General features: G+C 40.8%; 1 protein-coding gene across 1 annotated transcript in view; it reads right to left on the bottom strand.

The window, feature by feature from the left end:
- LOC120052572 (protogenin A-like) overlaps positions 1–10,890 on the bottom strand; it is a 37,787-nt gene extending 26,897 nt beyond the window's left edge. The window contains exons 1-2 of the mRNA XM_038999561.1: positions 10,824–10,890; positions 8,676–8,978 (exon numbers count right to left, since the gene is read on the bottom strand). Coding sequence (XP_038855489.1) covers positions 8,676–8,978; positions 10,824–10,890 — 370 coding nt within the window. The remainder of the gene's footprint in view (positions 1–8,675; positions 8,979–10,823) is intronic.
- Between the last annotated feature and the right edge of the window lie 6,053 nt (positions 10,891–16,943).

Here is a 16,943-nt window from a genome sequence, read left to right as displayed (position 1 = left end):
TTTCCTGACTTCATACGCAAATGACACATGAATGGCCTAATGCTTGGATTGAGAGGAAACAGTTTAGCAAGCAAGCAGTAAATATTAAACTGTTGAGGTTTCATGTAAATGGACACTGCCTTGGCTTGCAGCTCACATTTTATGAAAGGTCAAAAGGTGGCAAAGAACTGAGAATCCCAGAAAATACCAGAAACTATCCATTAAGATAAGTGGAACACCCAGGTCTCTCTCTTTCTTTCAAGAGGGACTGAGTCACGTAGTGCTTGGGTCTTTGTCTGTACATTGGAATGCGTCACACATCGGAATGAGTTCTAGGTATTCCACACTATGTAACAAGAATAGCTCCTAACCTTAACTCTGAGTGGAAACAAAAGGAGCTTGTTGACCAATCGATCCTTTGCTTTGTTTCCTTGTGTTGCTTTAAAGGAGGCTATTTAATGAGTTTCAAATTGAATGCCTCCAATGGAACAGAACCCAAGAAACTCTTGAGTGATGAGTTCCTTCATAATGTGCAAAGACCCCACACCACCTTTGTCTTTTCCCCCTTTAATAAATAATAAGGGTTCCTGAAAAAGAATGCTCAGCCTGGCAACTGAGGGGAAGAATGCAATGCTGAAAAGCCCCACAAATCAATTATTGGCCGGGCGAGCTGGGCTGGGCTGGGCTGGGAAGCAGGCTACTGGAGGTAAGAACAGCCCAATGGTCATTGGCCCAGGCCAAACAAAGCACATATCCCATGAGCACTGTGACCTCTCAGTCCTCTGGCCAGTGGGGGAGTGGGGTTAAGAGAGGGACACTTGGCCCCTCCTCCCATCTCTTATCTGGTGTCAAAGTTCTTCAATCATTCAACATCAGCCCTTCACCCACCAGAGACAGTGCTTTCATTGTGTCTAATCTCTTCATCAGAGTGCTGGTTTTAAACAGTTAATTTTCAAATCAGTACAGTCTTCTACTTAATTAAGGGGAAAGGGGAAAGGGGGATACCTAGTCAGTTGTACAACAGAATGCATTCAACTGAAATGTGTCTTCCGCATTTAACCCAACCCCTCTGAATCAATTATTGTGTCATGCTTTGTTTCTCTAAAATGAAAACAAGTCACCACAAAATAAGGTTTTGTGCTCAAAATCCAATAGGAGATGATGCCAATGGAATAAATCTTGAAAACATAACACATTTTTTGGGTAGACATACCTGTAGATTGAGTGGGCACTGATAGGGGACTGTTGAAGTAATTGATAAATGAGAAGGAATGTCTAGCATTATTGCAGGGAGGATTTAAATTGTGAGTACTCTAAGTACCTAACATCTATTGGGTAATCTAAAGAAACCTTGGACCTCTGGAACTTCAGTCCAAGGAAACCATGGAAACCATTCCAGATGCTGATGAGGGAGAAAAGAAGCCAGGCTCAGAGACTTATTTCTCTTAAATAGTTATTTCAAACATTCACTTCAATCCATTACTGTGCCTTTAGGTCTGCTTTTCCTTTATTGTGGTCCTAATGCTGCAGAGCCTTTGCAGGTCTAATACATTCCTTAGCAACCAAAATAAACACTGGGGCTGTGGTCACACACGGAGAGAGCTGGTGGGGTCAAACAACCATTTTGTTGGAGTCACAAAGTCTGCTGTGGAATAGTCATTTGGGTGCTTTATTGTGGACAACAATATGAAGTTAGTAAACTGTTCAGCATTAGGAATCCTTACAACCATGTACTCCGTTTTTTTAAACCTGTACAGATGTTGGTCAAGCTGGTTTGACCAGCATGTTATAGCTGGTTATGCTGGTTGGCCAGCATGGTCTAGCTGGCTATGCTGGTTGGCCAGCATGGTCTAGCAAGTTTTGCTGGTGATCAGCCTTCGAGGTATTTTGGACACTAGTGACCAGCCTTCACTGTGTTTTGGACTTATAACAGCTTATGTTGGTGTAGTATATTGGTGACCAAGCTGGTTTTAGCTGGTCAAGCTGGTCTGACCACGCTCATCATTATCATATTTCCCAGCATGCGCTATTGCAGTTGATTTTTAGAATTGTTTGTTGTGTTTTTTGCATGTACATTGATTGATTAATTAATCTTATGCTACACAAAGGTAAATAACATACATTTTTCAAAACTAATCCAATCTGTTAGTTGGATTTATTGCACCCTTTACTGAAATGGTTGTTCCAGTTTATTATTGGAGTAGTCTCATTTCTTCTTCTTCTTCCTAACCTTGGCAGTCATTCTGAATGCATATTGTGGGGGGGAAAAACATCCAATTGTTGGATATCCCCACTCTGGCTGGATTCTGTTAGGAATAAAACATCACTTTGCAAGCCAGCATGATGTGACTTGATGCTGGTTCTGCTGGTGACCAGCTTATGCAGGTCACCAGCAAAAATACAGGTGAAGCTGGTCACCAGCAAAAACATAGTGAAGGCTGGTCACCACAAAAACACAGCGAAGGCACCACGAAAACACAACAAAACGAGCACCTGTGCTGAACCAACCTATGCTGGTCTATGCTATTTTTTTTCATCAGGGATGTGTGTGTGATTCATTATATATTTTATGCCTCCTATCTATTCTCTCTTATGACATCAATGAGCGAGATATATTCTCTACACTGGTTTTGTAACCTCGAAAAAACAACAACTGGGAGCTAAGTCTCGAATCAACTAAAAACATCCCAGCACACTCACAGTAAGACCTTGCATCGGAACCGATGGATAAGGATATGGGTAAAGACATGGATATGGTTTTACAATGTCTGTGTATTGCGTAATGCCCTGTGAACCTCTGGAAACATGGTTTAGGATGCCTGGAGGGATCATACTCATGAGACTATGTCTCTACGGAGAACCCCATCAATCTGAGGAGGCCTATTGACAGCACTCACGTGGTTAGCTACCAAGTCACATGGCCGTTCATCAAGACACAATCCCCTCTCATCGTTTCCCCCAGGGCAACTGACATTTAACGTTTCTCAAACCATCCATTTCCTGCCTGTAATGGTCGACTTAAATCATTATCTCTGACTCAACACTGTAACATTTACTTGTTCAGAAAAATACCAGGTAAAAAAAGGAAGCCCGGCTTCGAAGTGGGAGCATCTGCTCCGAGGACAAAGGGATTTTCAAAGAGTAGAAACCAGATCTGAAAACAGAACTTGCCTAAGATGATGTTAGGGATGGTTTTCCCACATTTATAACATAAAACCTTTTTAAAATCTTTTAAAAAATCATTCTAAAATCTTTATAACGTAAAAGCCTTTCTAAAATCTTCGAAAGCCAAGTTAATATCAAATCAAATCATATTTATTTATATAGCCCTTCTTACATCAGCTGATATCTCAAAGTGCTGTACAGAAACCCAGCCTAAAACCCCAAACAGCAAGCAATGCAGGTGTAGAAGATCTGTTAATAAGCAGATCACCGACCATTTAGAATACCACCGTACCTTCTCCAATATGCAATCTGGTTTCCAAGCTGGTCATGGGTGCACCTCAGCCACGCTCAAGGTCTTAACCGATATCATAACCGCCATCGATAAAAGACAGTACTGTGCAGCCGTCTTCATCGACGTGGCCAAGGCTTTCGACTCTGTCATTCACTGCATTCTTATCGGCAGACTTAATAGTCTTGGCTTCTCAAATGACTGCCTCGCCTGGTTCACCAACTACTTCTCAGATAGAGTTCAGTGTGTCAAATCGGAGGGCCTGTTGTCCGGACCTCTGACAGTCTCTATGGGGGAGCCACAGGGTTCAATTCTCGGGCCGACTCTTTTCTCTGTATATATCAATGATGTCGCTCTTGCTGCTGGTGATTCTCTGATCCACCTCTACGCAGACGACACCATTCTGTATACATCTGGCCCTTCTTTGGACACTGTGCTAACAAACCTCCAAACGAGCTTTAACGCCATACAACACTTCTTCCGTGGCCTCCAACTACTTTTAAATGCTAGCAAAACTAAGTTCATGCTCTTCAACCGATTGCTGCCCGCACCCTCCCGCCCGACTAGCATCACTACTCTGGACAGTTCTGACCTAGAATATGTGGACAACTACAAATACCTAGGTGTCTGGTTAGACTGTAAACTCTCCTTCCAGACTCACATTAAGCATCTCCAATCCAAAATTAAATGTAGAATCGGCTTCCTATTTTGCAACAAAGCCTCCTTCACTCATGCCGCCAAACATACCCTCGTAAAACTGACTATCCTACCGATCCTTGACTTCGGCGATGTAATTTACAAAATAGCCCCCAACACTCTACTCAGCAAACTGGATGTAGTCTATCACAGTGTCATTCGTTTTATCACCAAAGCCCCATATACTACCCACCACTGTGACCTGTATGCTCTCGTTGGCTGGCCATCACTACATATCCGTCGCCAAACCCACTGGCTCCAGGTCATCTATAAGTCTTTGCTAGGGTAAGCCCCGCCTTATCTCAGCTCACTGGTCACCATAGCAACACCCACCTGTAGCACGCACTCCAGCAGGTATATTGCACTGGTCATCCCCAAAGCCAACACTTCCTTTGGCCGCCTTTCCTTCCAGTTCTCTGCTGCCAATGACTGGAACGAATTGCAAAAATCTCTGAAGCTGGGGTCTTATATCTCCCTCTCTAACTTTAAGCATCAGCTGTCAGAGCAGCTTACCGATCACTGTACCTGTACATAACCAATCTGTAAATAGCACACCTGACTACCTCATCCCCATATTATTACTTACCCTCTTGCTCTTTTGCACCCCAGTATCTCTACTTGCACATCATCATCTGCACATATATCACTCCAGTGTTAATGCTAAATTGTAATTATTTCACCTCTATGGCCTATTTATTGCCTTACCTCCCTACTCTTCTACATTTGCACACACTGTACATAGATTTTTCCATTTTTCTTTTCTTTTGTGTTATTGACTGTACGTTTGTTTATGTGTAATTCTGTGTTGTTGTTTTTGTCGCACTGCTTTGCTTTATCTTGGCCAGGTCGCAGTTGTAAATGAGAACTTGTTCTCAACTGGCCTACCTGGTTAAATAAAGGTGAAATAAAAAAACTAAAAAAACAATGAACCGAATTTGGTGTTATTTTTTGTTAAATAATGCCACAGTCTTTCTAAAGGCCAGAGTCAGAAAAGACTTGGCAGCATGACTGATAGTGATCTATTAAGGCTGGGCAGAAGGCACAAAAGGTCCCCACATGTTCCACAAACAATCTTCCTGGTGAAGGATGCAAACACATGAAAAGCTCAGAGCCACAGTAACGCTCACTCTGAAATCTTTTCACAGCATTCAATGAGGAGTGTTTTTTCAATGCAAACAGGGGCGTCATAAACGACACCTAGGGCACAGTAACATCAATAAAAAGCATCTTAAGACCTAAGGATACAAAACAAATAGGCCATGTCGGAAAGTCATATCATTTACAAAAAGTAACTTTCTCAAACCTAAAAAGAGTTGATTGAAAAAGCATAATTGAAGTTAGGATAATCAAATTTGATTTAAAAAAACAAAATCTAAATGTAAAAAGTTTAATCAAACTCTGCAGTGCCATTGTCATAATTACCCTTTCAGCAGTGAATAGGCCCAGCTGTCATAACCATTGATCTCTGGACAAACAAATGCCCCCAAATAACTCATTTTAGTCAGGGGGCAGTTTGGGGCAAGGTGGACAAAGAAGGCCAGAGTGAAAAGCTTTTCATTAATTCTTCAGAGTAGCAGAGCAGAAAACCATAGTGAGGAGACCACTAGCCTCTGCCTCACTGGCTGGCCATGCAATAAAGTTTGGCCATTTAGACACTCAAGGAAAGGCTGTGGTATGAGTGAATGGCAAATTCAAAATTGTGTGTGTGTGTACTGTATGTGTGTGTGTACTGTATGTGTGTGTGTACTGTATGTGTGTGTGTACTGTATGTGTGTGTGTGTGTGTGATTCTCGACAACCCCCACTGCCACCTTTGTTTTCTACCACTGAGCATTTCTCAGGTACGTGCAAATTTTATGAGCTTCCAGATAGACCGTCAAGCAGGTCTAAGTGTCCCTTTAAAACAAGCCTATAAACTCCACTGGCAGCCTTTATCACCTCTTAAGTTCATAATATAAAAGCACAAACCCTCTCAATTAATAAAACTACAAACACATAGCGTCCTGTAAAAATCACGGTAAGGACACAGGCCACTGTAATAGCGGACTGAAACTCGCTGTATAGCATGTGAGAGGGTCAGAGTCGTTTTAGTGGCTTTAAGGCAGTCACTGTTTTCATGTACCTCCTGCAAATCAAGACTCATTAACTCTGTATTTTATTGGTGTAGCATCTACAAGTTTGTGTGGCATCTTCCAAAACAAAAAAAGATTGAGGCTGTATTGCACTCAATTTTCCTGATAGTAATCTCGATTAACCCAGAACAAAAGTCTTGCGTAATTGGTCAGTTGCTCGATTAAGTTTTGGGTCCATACATGTTAAGAGAAGGGATTTAAGAGATGCTAGAACGAGGAGCGGAACCGGAACGAGGAGCGGAACCCTCTCTCTTCGCAAGTTATGGGCCAAATGTCCCCTCCCCTTCCGGAATACGAAAGATGCTTACACTTGCAAAATCGTGATTTGTCCAAATAAGCAGTGGCAAAAAACCCAAACACTGTAACTACTGCTGCTCATTATCCAACAATTCCCATTACTTCCCAACAGATGCGATGGTACCGGTTATGTTTACGTAGATCTGTCCATGAGCGATTACCCTGAGAGTAATTTCAAAAGTGCTTGTAAAGGCCCAAAAATACAAAAATAGTAACTTTTTCTCTTTTCCATATAAATCTAGGCCTATCTGGAAAGCAAACATTTTATCAATGGTGTCTGTTTGTTTTAGAGGTCTTCAGTAGAATTCAGCTTAGGGAACTGAACCAGGACTGACACATTCCTGTCTCTCAACATCTACTTGTCAGTGGATTGTCAGGATCATATCAGACAGGAGATGTGCTCCTAAAGAATAGTTTTCCAACCAGTAGGCTCTTCAGGAACCATGACCTCACAGCGGTAAATCATTTTAACATTTTAACAACTAAATAATTTCACAACAATCCTGGCCAATTTTACATGGATCAGGACTTAACTTTTCCATATACAATTAGAATTAGTAACCATCACAATATTCTTGGACAGGTGCATGTCTTAAATGCCACGTAAAAGCTCAGGTCTCCCTGTGAAAGGGAATGCAAGGGAGGGAAAAAAAGGCTAATTCTTTTGTGCAAAAGAAGGAGAGCAAGAAACATGGCCTGGGGGGTGGTGACACCAGGGAACAGGGTCCCTAAAGAGCAGCTCTGGCTAAAGCTGCTCCACTGGCCCTTTAAAAGAATAGGCAGCAGGCTCATATACGTGCTACTGGGAGAGAAAAAAAGCATTCCAAAAGAACAATTCCCAGTGATCATGGAGCAACAACATGAAAGCCCAGTCCAGTGAATAGGGGTCATCTGCTCTTTAGCACTGGTGTAACCGGCATCCTGGACAGCTCCTAACCTTTCAAACCTGCAGCTCCCTCATTTGCACACCAATGGACATATTCTCCTCTACTCAGAGTATCTTTTTGGCTTAAGGCCTCGAACTTTGAAGGCTGTAACCCCCCTTCCCCCAATGCCACCACTGAAGCCTCCAATGCCTTCCTTTCCTCAGCTATTAGGTGGATTAGATAACTGGAATGCCCAAAACGCAGAGAGATTAGAGATTAGACGCACCAGACTACATAGAAAATGATAGCACCCTGCTGGTGATGAGAGAAAGGCCACTTTTTCCTCTGTTTCAGAGCTGGGAAATGCCTATTTTATGCCTGTTAAGAGTGTAAAGTCTCCATCTACTCCCCAATGACTATGTCAGCTTGAAACATTTTAGCAGATAACTACAAGTAAGATCTCTCACTCTGTTAAATTATCATTTCAACACAGAGGATTGTTGCTCTACACTCTTAGAAAATAATGTGCTATCTAGAACCTAAAAGGGTTATTCGGCTGTCCCCATAGGAGACCCCTTTGAAGAATCTTTTTTGTTTCCAGGTAGATCCTTTTGGATTCCATGTATAACTCTTTCCACAGAGGGTTCTACGTGGAACCCAAAAGGTTGGGCACAGCAGAAGAACCCTTTTGGAACCCTTTTTTCTAAGAGTGTACATGAAACCTTTTGTTCAGTTGTATACCTGCTAAGAAGTTAAGAACTTGTGCTAATAGTGCAGGGCTTGTACTAAGCTCACCTCTAAAGTGGATATCATTACCATGCTTTCAAGATGAAAACACAATTGTGACTCATGACTTCCTTTGTTCATCAAGTAAATGTTATTATGACATGCTATGACATAACATCCTCAGAGTAAGGCTTGGTTAACCTTTCAAAGTATTAAACACATTAAAATAAGTCACACAGATCCTATGCAGTTACATGAAATGGTAATTATATGTAACTACACTGTAACTAAGAGAATCGAAAGAGAATGTGGACGGTTTATGTTACGTATCATAAGTAAGTAAGTGTACAATGTACATCCAATGTAAACTGTTGTCTACTTTTCTACTGTGTTTATGAAGTTCCCCATGACCAGGCACAAACATGACCAATTATGTACATCTTCTGTGGCCCAAAGGTTGGAGGCCCTGCATAACCTCTCCATTTTTCCATGTGATGCTTATACACATCTCCAGTATGATACTTACTTGCAATTGTAAGACAGACTTTCTGGCTCAGGATGGCTCCATACTTGTTCTGAGCGAGGCACTGGTAAAACCCTTCATCTGATTTGTCTCCTCTCCTGCTCTCCACCTCCGAAATAGAAAGTGAGCCATTGGAGAGAATGTAGACGCGGTCATTCTCTGCAACTTTTACTCCATTTTTAAGCCACCTGATGGAAATAGGCGACTCTCCGTGCGCCTGACAGTCCAATATAACGGCATCCTTCCGCATGACAGTAACATCGTGGGGCTCTTTGATAAAAAATAACTCACTAAAACACAAAACACCTGTGGGGAAGAGAAGAGAACAGAGTCAGTGCCTGGCTGAAGTGGGAGAAGACGCAATGTGATGAAATTAGCGACAATTCTAGGCCAGGACCTACAACTATTCTACTTTGTCCACAGGCATATTGCATTGGTAGGATCTACACTTGAAAGCATGTTAACATCATAGTGCATACAGGCAAGGGCTTGGAGCGCATCCAACAGCAAGCAGGTCTCGGTGTACTGAGGTACAGCACTCCTATTTCATTTCTTGCTGCTCCAATTGAATCCTATTCCTCATGTCTCATAAAGCTGTGAAGTCACTGATTTCATGGCTCCATTCAGTCACAAATGTTTTATTGCACTCCCCAGCATTAAATTCATAAGTAGCTCCCCTTTCAATGATAAGACTGCCAGCTGTAATAAAGTAACAATCTAGGCAGGAAGCAAAAGCCTTTATAATTTTCCAAATCAAATGTGATGGCTTCAACCATCTAACGTCCTAATGGAAATGTTAATTGCTCTGTTGGCTACTAATAGTTTAATGTTAAACAATTCCTAATTTATTGTGAACCGTTCTGAGATAACTATGGGATTCACACTACCTTTACACAATCCTTTTACATGCCTTTTGTATGCAAATAGCTTACAACCATTTAATTTAACACTTCAGACTGCAAACCTTGTAGCCTACCTTTGGTTTATCAGAATTCACTAGTGCTAAATAAACCCAGGCAACATGTTTTGAGGCATGTTCAACAGTATAAGACTTCACATAACACTTTATAACACTTGAATACTTTCTATAACACATATTCTCTAATAAACAAACACTATACTTGATCTGACCAAGTTCCATCTGAGCTGTGGGACCCCATCCCATGTCTCTATGGTACAACACCGGAGATTAGGTAAATTAATTGATGAAAGCATGTCCTATTTAAATGATAGGCCAGTATAACCTACTATATATATTTCAGAAATACCACATGCACTTTGATAATCAAATTGGCCTACACATTTGCTTAAGGGGGAAAATACAAGCTGTCAAAAAGGTTTGATGTAGGCTACTAGAAGAAGAAAAAATCCAACACCATTCACTAATTAAATTGTTGGATATCAATTTCAATATATATGTATACATTTTAAACATTGAGCTGATCACCATGTTCGGAGCAGCTACTTCCCACAGCAATTTACACAACATTATATTAATTGTTAATTGCCTATTTTAATTGACTGTATCAAACGTCAAAGTGGATTATTTATGGAGAGAAAATCAGTAGCCAGTTTTTCTATTGATATAATAATTCATTTGTATGTACTGAATGAACATAACATGAGTTAGGAATAGCTAACCTAAATGTTTTTTTGCGTTTATCAATATCTCAAACCAGGGCTGGTAATATTGCACAATCCACGTGTATCTAATTGCTGTGTTGTGCTGCACGTATACAATTTTATGCAGAAACCCGGGTTATCGTGTAACTCGAGACACAAGCAAAAACCAAGCATAAACGTGTATAGGGTCTGTGTTTATCTAAATGTATAGCCTACATAGGGCAATAGTCGAAGCAGTCAGTGGTCAGCGTGGCCATTTCATTGCCCCCTAAACTCCGGGCAGTGGCAGTGCGTCGGTTCATCTATAGAAATCGCAACTAAGGCTAAACTCTTCAATGTTGGATATTCGTTAGTACAGAACTAACTTCAACTAACTTCTTCTTTATCAGTGTAAATAGCAACCCCTATAGGAGTAACGTTATGAGAATGGACACACTTCCAATGTCCAGTTCGGCATTTTACCACCACTAAATCCGTCACTATAATTTCAATTTGACATAAACTCAAACACAATATTAACTGTCTTACCTGAGATTGGAAGAAAAAACGCAAAAAACAGGAAGCGCTGATATAATTTCCTTTTAAAAGACTCCATTTATTCAAATTGTTCTCGCATACTAACTCTCTCAGCCACTACCCCCAGTCGAACTACGTGCTAATCCAAGAGGAAAGTGACTGCGCTCCTGATCGCAGCAGGGATTACTTTTTCCTCGGAGCAGATGGACATCACCCCACCCAGTGCTGCGTTCTACGGTTGAGTAAATCATGGGGGAGATGCACAGGCCAACATCTTGATCACTTCTTTTTTTTAATGAGTGCCATAGCAGGTATACTTTGATCAGGTGTTACTGTAAAGTTAATACACGAAAGTTAATGCATACAACACATCTGTGTGATTAATGCATATGGTTTGTTAATTTCCCTTATGCCTTTTGAAAACATGGAGCAGACCTTTACTTTGATGACTCATCAGGATCAATGATAATTCAATGATAACTAAGAGGCTTGGGAATTAGAATGATAATTCACCTGGACATAGACATACCTAAATAAACAAGGCTATAGAGTTTCAACCATGGAACATGATTGAGTATCATTGAGAGAATATGATCCACATGCCCTCATAGATCTGGGGAGCATTATGCTGAATGATGACTGGAGGAAACCCACCATGAAACCCACAGTTGTTAATGTGCAAGGTGTGACTATGGTCTATTGCTTATTCAGAATTTAATTCCTGGTAAGCAAGCATCAGTTCCTCAGGAAAGGTGTGTTTGTGTGGAAATGGCTTTGGAGTTGTAGTTCATGTGGATAGTTTGGATATGCAATAAATAATTTATCATGCTGTCTGTAAAAAGAACCAGGGCAATGTGTTATATTCTGGGTCTAATGTTTATGTGTGTGTGCGTGTGTTTATTCATATTAGGTTATCCCAACAATTTTCTGTTCAAAAATCCATTCAGATTTACTCAGGTATTCAGGTTCAGATTTACTCAGGTATTGTAACGTCCGGGGTGTAGTGGAGGAAGAAGTCAGGCGCAGCAAGCAGCGAGTTCAGGGTAGCGATACTTTTATTACACCACACCGGTGAAAATGACGCCAACTCAAACAAATGCCCCAAACAGGGGGAACTAAACAGTTCAGCAAAAAACACCATACACAAACAACCGTGACTTACAGTCGAGTACAAACGTATACTGAAAATAATCCCGCACAAAATAAAGCCCAACCAATTAACCTAACTAAACACAGGTGCAACTAATAAACAGACAAGGGGGGGAAAAAGGATCAGTGGTAGCTAATAGGCCGGTGACGACGACCGCCGAGTGCCACCCGAACAGGAAGGGGAGCCACCTTCGGTGGGAGTCGTGACAGGTATTCAGGTTATCATGTTGTCTTCCAAGCATGCATTTATTTGTAATGCCCCTCAATGACGAGTCTGTATTCTAACACAAATGAGTTGCAGTTAAGACTGCTAATAGCCACAGTTAGAGAACAAGAGGAAAAGATAGAGGGTGGTGATAATTACCTATCATAAGTGTTTAGGTTGACAGAGCATCATAACACTTCCCAGTTAGTTTCAATAATTCAGTAACTTTCTTAGTGAGATATCCCACAACATAACTCTGAAGTGTCATTAAAATAGCAACCTCCATTACATAATGCTCAGACACTTACAGACATCTTAAAACTTTTAAAAGCTCTTGGCATATTGGCCTTACACACTATCAGTTGCCAATGCCATATACTATTTACACCATGCATTTATTTTTAATGGCTCTCAAGGACACGGCTGTATTCCAACACCAGTATGATGCGTTTTAAGACAACTCAGGGACACTTGACCAACGGAAAGAAGGTGTTGAAAAATTTGGTCCATATAACATCTTGACCAATGTTCCCACTTTGAAAGTGACGACATGGACATAGAGAACTGGTAAAAGAACTCATTGTGTATACTTGCGTAATTAAACATAATTGACAAATGAAAATGTTTCGGTCACATAGACCTTTATTACGGCATATGGGTAAAGATAGATACATTTGTGTTTGTTTCAACATGGGCCGGTAAAAGTCACTCCATGTCAAACAGGGCAACTGCACTGCAAATGGTCACTCTGGAGGATAGAAAACTGTTTATGGAAATGAGGCACTCTCTCCACCACTGAGAACTGGGCTCAGCAATTACCAGGAAGCATTGGTAGGAGCAGGACAGCTGCTGCTTAAATGCAGATATTGATCCAGTGTCCATGTTTTATTATGGAGTGAGTTTGACGTTCCTCCCCGCTCTGGACTCTCATTCAGCAGCAGGGCCCGAGGCCCAGCTGTTGTGTCCTTGAGTGTCCCCAGCCCAAAATATAACCAAACCAAAAGCTGATTCTCACAGTCAAGGATCAAGATGTCCACTTCAACAAAGAGAAAATGGATGAAAGCTAAGGTGTAAAAGTGGTGATGCAAAACTATTTTAGGAAATATAACTGAACTTGTGAAATATTTCAAGTTAAAATGCAAGTGCAAGGACTTATGATTCTTCATTGGAAAAAAAATATCTAATTTAAGATCTGCTAATTTTGAACTCACATTGATTTACAATGTATAGTGCCTTATGACTGTAATAACTCTAAAATCACTTAGCCTAATATTGTTTGTTGGTCTGAACAATCAATTTGGACACACTATGATCCTCTTATGTAATATTACTACAACCATGTGATCCATCACGATAACTGAACATCCAGTAGGCTGCGTAGCGATATACTACAGTACTGTCCTAACAAATCATTGTATTAGAAAGATGTTTGTTTGTGACCCAGGCTAACCTGCACTTACATAAAATGCGAAAGTGAATATGCAGCCTCATTTATGGTAACCCCTCACAGGGGAAGGGGGGGGGGGGGGTCTCTTGAGGATGTTCGATTAGGAATTGGTTTTGGGCACCTGCCAACACGACACTGTTAGGGGGTGGTGTGAAGATAGAACTGCACATGGATGGAGGTCGAGCTCTGGGGCCAGATCAATAGGTTAAAAGGGGGGTGGGGGGTATCCGGCACATCCAAGGCCTTCTGCTATTGGACAAGCCCAGTGTCATCCTGCTTCCATACAGACCCATCCTCACTGACCCCAGCAGCGTCCAAAAGGCTGGCCTGAATTGTGTGTGACCTACCACCTGACCCTTCAGCCTGGGGGGGTTGGTCTTTAGCCAGCACTTTGGGGCTTGGGGGAAAACAGGACAGTTGTGGTTAAGCTGAATCATATGAATGAGCCCTGCCTGCTTTAGAGGGGAAGCTTTCCATTAACTTATTTGGGGATGTGGACATGAAGCTAGGGTTAGAGTTAGGGTTTTGGTTGAGGGTTGATCTGGATAGTGGACATGAAGCTACGGTTAGGGTTGTGGTTGAGGCTAGGGTTGAACTGGGATGTGGACATGAAGCTAGGGTTAGAGTTAGGGTTTTGGTTGAGGGTTGAACTGGGATGTGGACATGAAGCTAAGGTTAGAGTTAGGGTTGTGGTTGAGGGTTGAACTGGGATGTGGACATGAAGCTAAGGTTAGAGTTAGGGTTGTGGTTGAGGGTTGACCTGGGATGTGTGCATGAGGTTAGAATCAGTCCAAATTGACTAACAGTACATCACTGATTTGATGCGCTCGAACACAGCCAATATGTAGGCAGTGTTCATTGTGATCAAACAAAACCTCTGTATCCCGGTGATGATGGGAAAAAGCTATTTTTAAAGGTATATAACAAAAAAGTGCTTATTGCACAGTTGACTTAAAGAGCATATGACACATACTGAATAGTAAAGAGCTGCATGTCTTGAGAAATTAACTAGTCTTAAAACAGACAAATTCTGTCATCAAAAAGTGCAGAATAAAAGTAATCCTCTGGCTTGTAGATATCGAACAACTATACTGTACAAAAATATAAACGCACCATGCAACAATTTTACTGAGTTACAGTTCATATAAGGAAATCTGTCAATTGAAATAAATTCATTAAGCCCTAATCAATGGATTTCACAACTGGGCAGGGGCGCAGCCAATCAGAATGTTTTTCCCCACAAAAGGGCCTTATTAGACATACATACTCCTCAGTTCCATCAACTGTCCAGGTGACTAGTCTCAGATGATCCCGCAGGTGAAGAAGCCGGATGTGGAAGTCCTGGGCTGGCATGGGTTACAAGTGGTGAGGCCGGTTGAACCTACTGCCAAATTCTCTAAAATGGCGTTGGAGGCAGTAGAGAAATGAACATTACATTCTCTGGTAACAACTCTGGTGGACATTCCTACAGTCAGCATGCCAATTGCATGGTCCCTCAAAACTTGAGACATCGGTGGCAATGTGTTGTGATAAAACTGCACATTTTAGAGTGGCCTTTTATTTTCCCCAGCACAAGGTACACCTATGTAATGATCAAGCTGTTTAATCGTCTTCTTGATATGCCACACCTGTCAGGTGGATGGATTATCTTGGCAAAGGAGAAATGCTCATTAACAGGGATGTAAACATATTTGTGCCCAAGATTTGAGAGAAATAAGCTTTTTGTGCATCTGGCTCATTTCTGGGATCTTTTATTTCAGCTTATGGATCATGGGACCAACATTTCACGTTGTGTTTATATTTTTGTTCAGAATAATATGAAAGGAGAAGATTAGGTGGCATTTTCCATTTATTCGTTTTTCTAAATATGTTGCCATTTACTTTGGCATGCAATCAAAACATGTTGTTTTCAACAAGACACAGAAGTTTTATTTCATTAAAGCATTGATAGAAAATCCACTTAGTTGTCAGAATTACGTTTCTGACACAATATATAAATTAAGTATCTCTTAAAATAATGAATGATAGAGTATCGGATGTTAACAATATATCCATTCAACTAAAGGATAAGAGCATGTCAAAGATTGGGATGATCAAATTCTATGATAAAGTACAATGCCTTCATTTGTAATGTAAGTCTTAATTAACAGTGAAATGAAATGTGCTTTTTTCTTCCATGGCAAGTAAAATGTACTCAAGTCAAATGTGCACTTAAAAGCAGAGGATTTTAGTATGAAATCATACTCAACGTATGCATTCTGAAATTGATAGTTTGGCAAAGATCAAGACACTAAGACTTTTATAACTATTTTAACAAAGTGCTTTACCTTATAAAAGCACAAGTATAACATTTTGATTTAAGAGAAATGAAAAATACCATATTTTCCTTCAACAATCTGTAAACATACCAGATAGTGTAAACATGTTTTGTACCATTCATACAATACATTCTTTGATAGAGCACACCACTGCATATGTACAGTCAATTCCCTCAAGATAATCAAAGGCAAAAAAAGACATTCGCAGAAATCTTTGAGAATTGATAGTATCAATTTCTTGATATTAATTCAATAGAGTTATTACATAGAGCAATTTGAAAAAAATAAATATACTCCTAAAAATAGAGTATTATACTGCTCTATAACACCCATGAATAGAGCAGGGCTCTCCAACCCTGTTTCTGGAGACCTACTGTCCTGTAGGTTCAGTCCAACCTTAATCTAGTGCTCCTGATTATATTAATTAGTTACAACTGGGGTTGGAGGTGAAAACCTACAGAAGGGTAGTGCTCCAGGAACAGGGTTGAGAGCCCTGGAATAGCGGAATAAAAAATGATACATCCATCACTGAATTAAAAAAAACAGCAGAGGAAACACATATTTTGCAAGTGTGTGTGCAAGAAAGAGAGCGCAATGGCAACATGGTTTTTCAATGGAGTATAATGTGGAGTCGTCAGTTCTATGATATCCCCAGTATGCTATACAAAGGTGCATTCACTGTCCATTGCTCAGACACATACTCTGTGATTGTAAAAAAAAAAAAAACACTAGGAACACCTGCTCTTTCCATTACATAGACTGACCAGGTGAATCCAGCTGAAAGCTATGATCCCTTATTGATGTCACTTGTTAAATCCACTTCAAATCAGTGTAGATGAAGAGGAGGAGACAGGTTAAAGAAGGATTTTGAAGCCTTGATACATGGATTGTGTCTGTGTGCCATTCAGAGGGTTAATGGGCAAAACAAAATATTTATGTGCCTTTGAACGTGGTATTGTTGTAGGTGCCAGGCGCACCGGTTTGTGTCAAGAACTGCAACACTGCTTGGTTTT

The sequence above is a fragment of the Salvelinus namaycush genome, chromosome 1 (assembly GCF_016432855.1).
Source record: "Salvelinus namaycush isolate Seneca chromosome 1, SaNama_1.0, whole genome shotgun sequence".
NCBI classification, from domain to species: Eukaryota; Metazoa; Chordata; class Actinopteri; order Salmoniformes; family Salmonidae; genus Salvelinus; species Salvelinus namaycush.
Note: the sequence above shows the minus strand (reverse complement) of the source record. Positions and strands in the feature narration are given on the sequence as shown.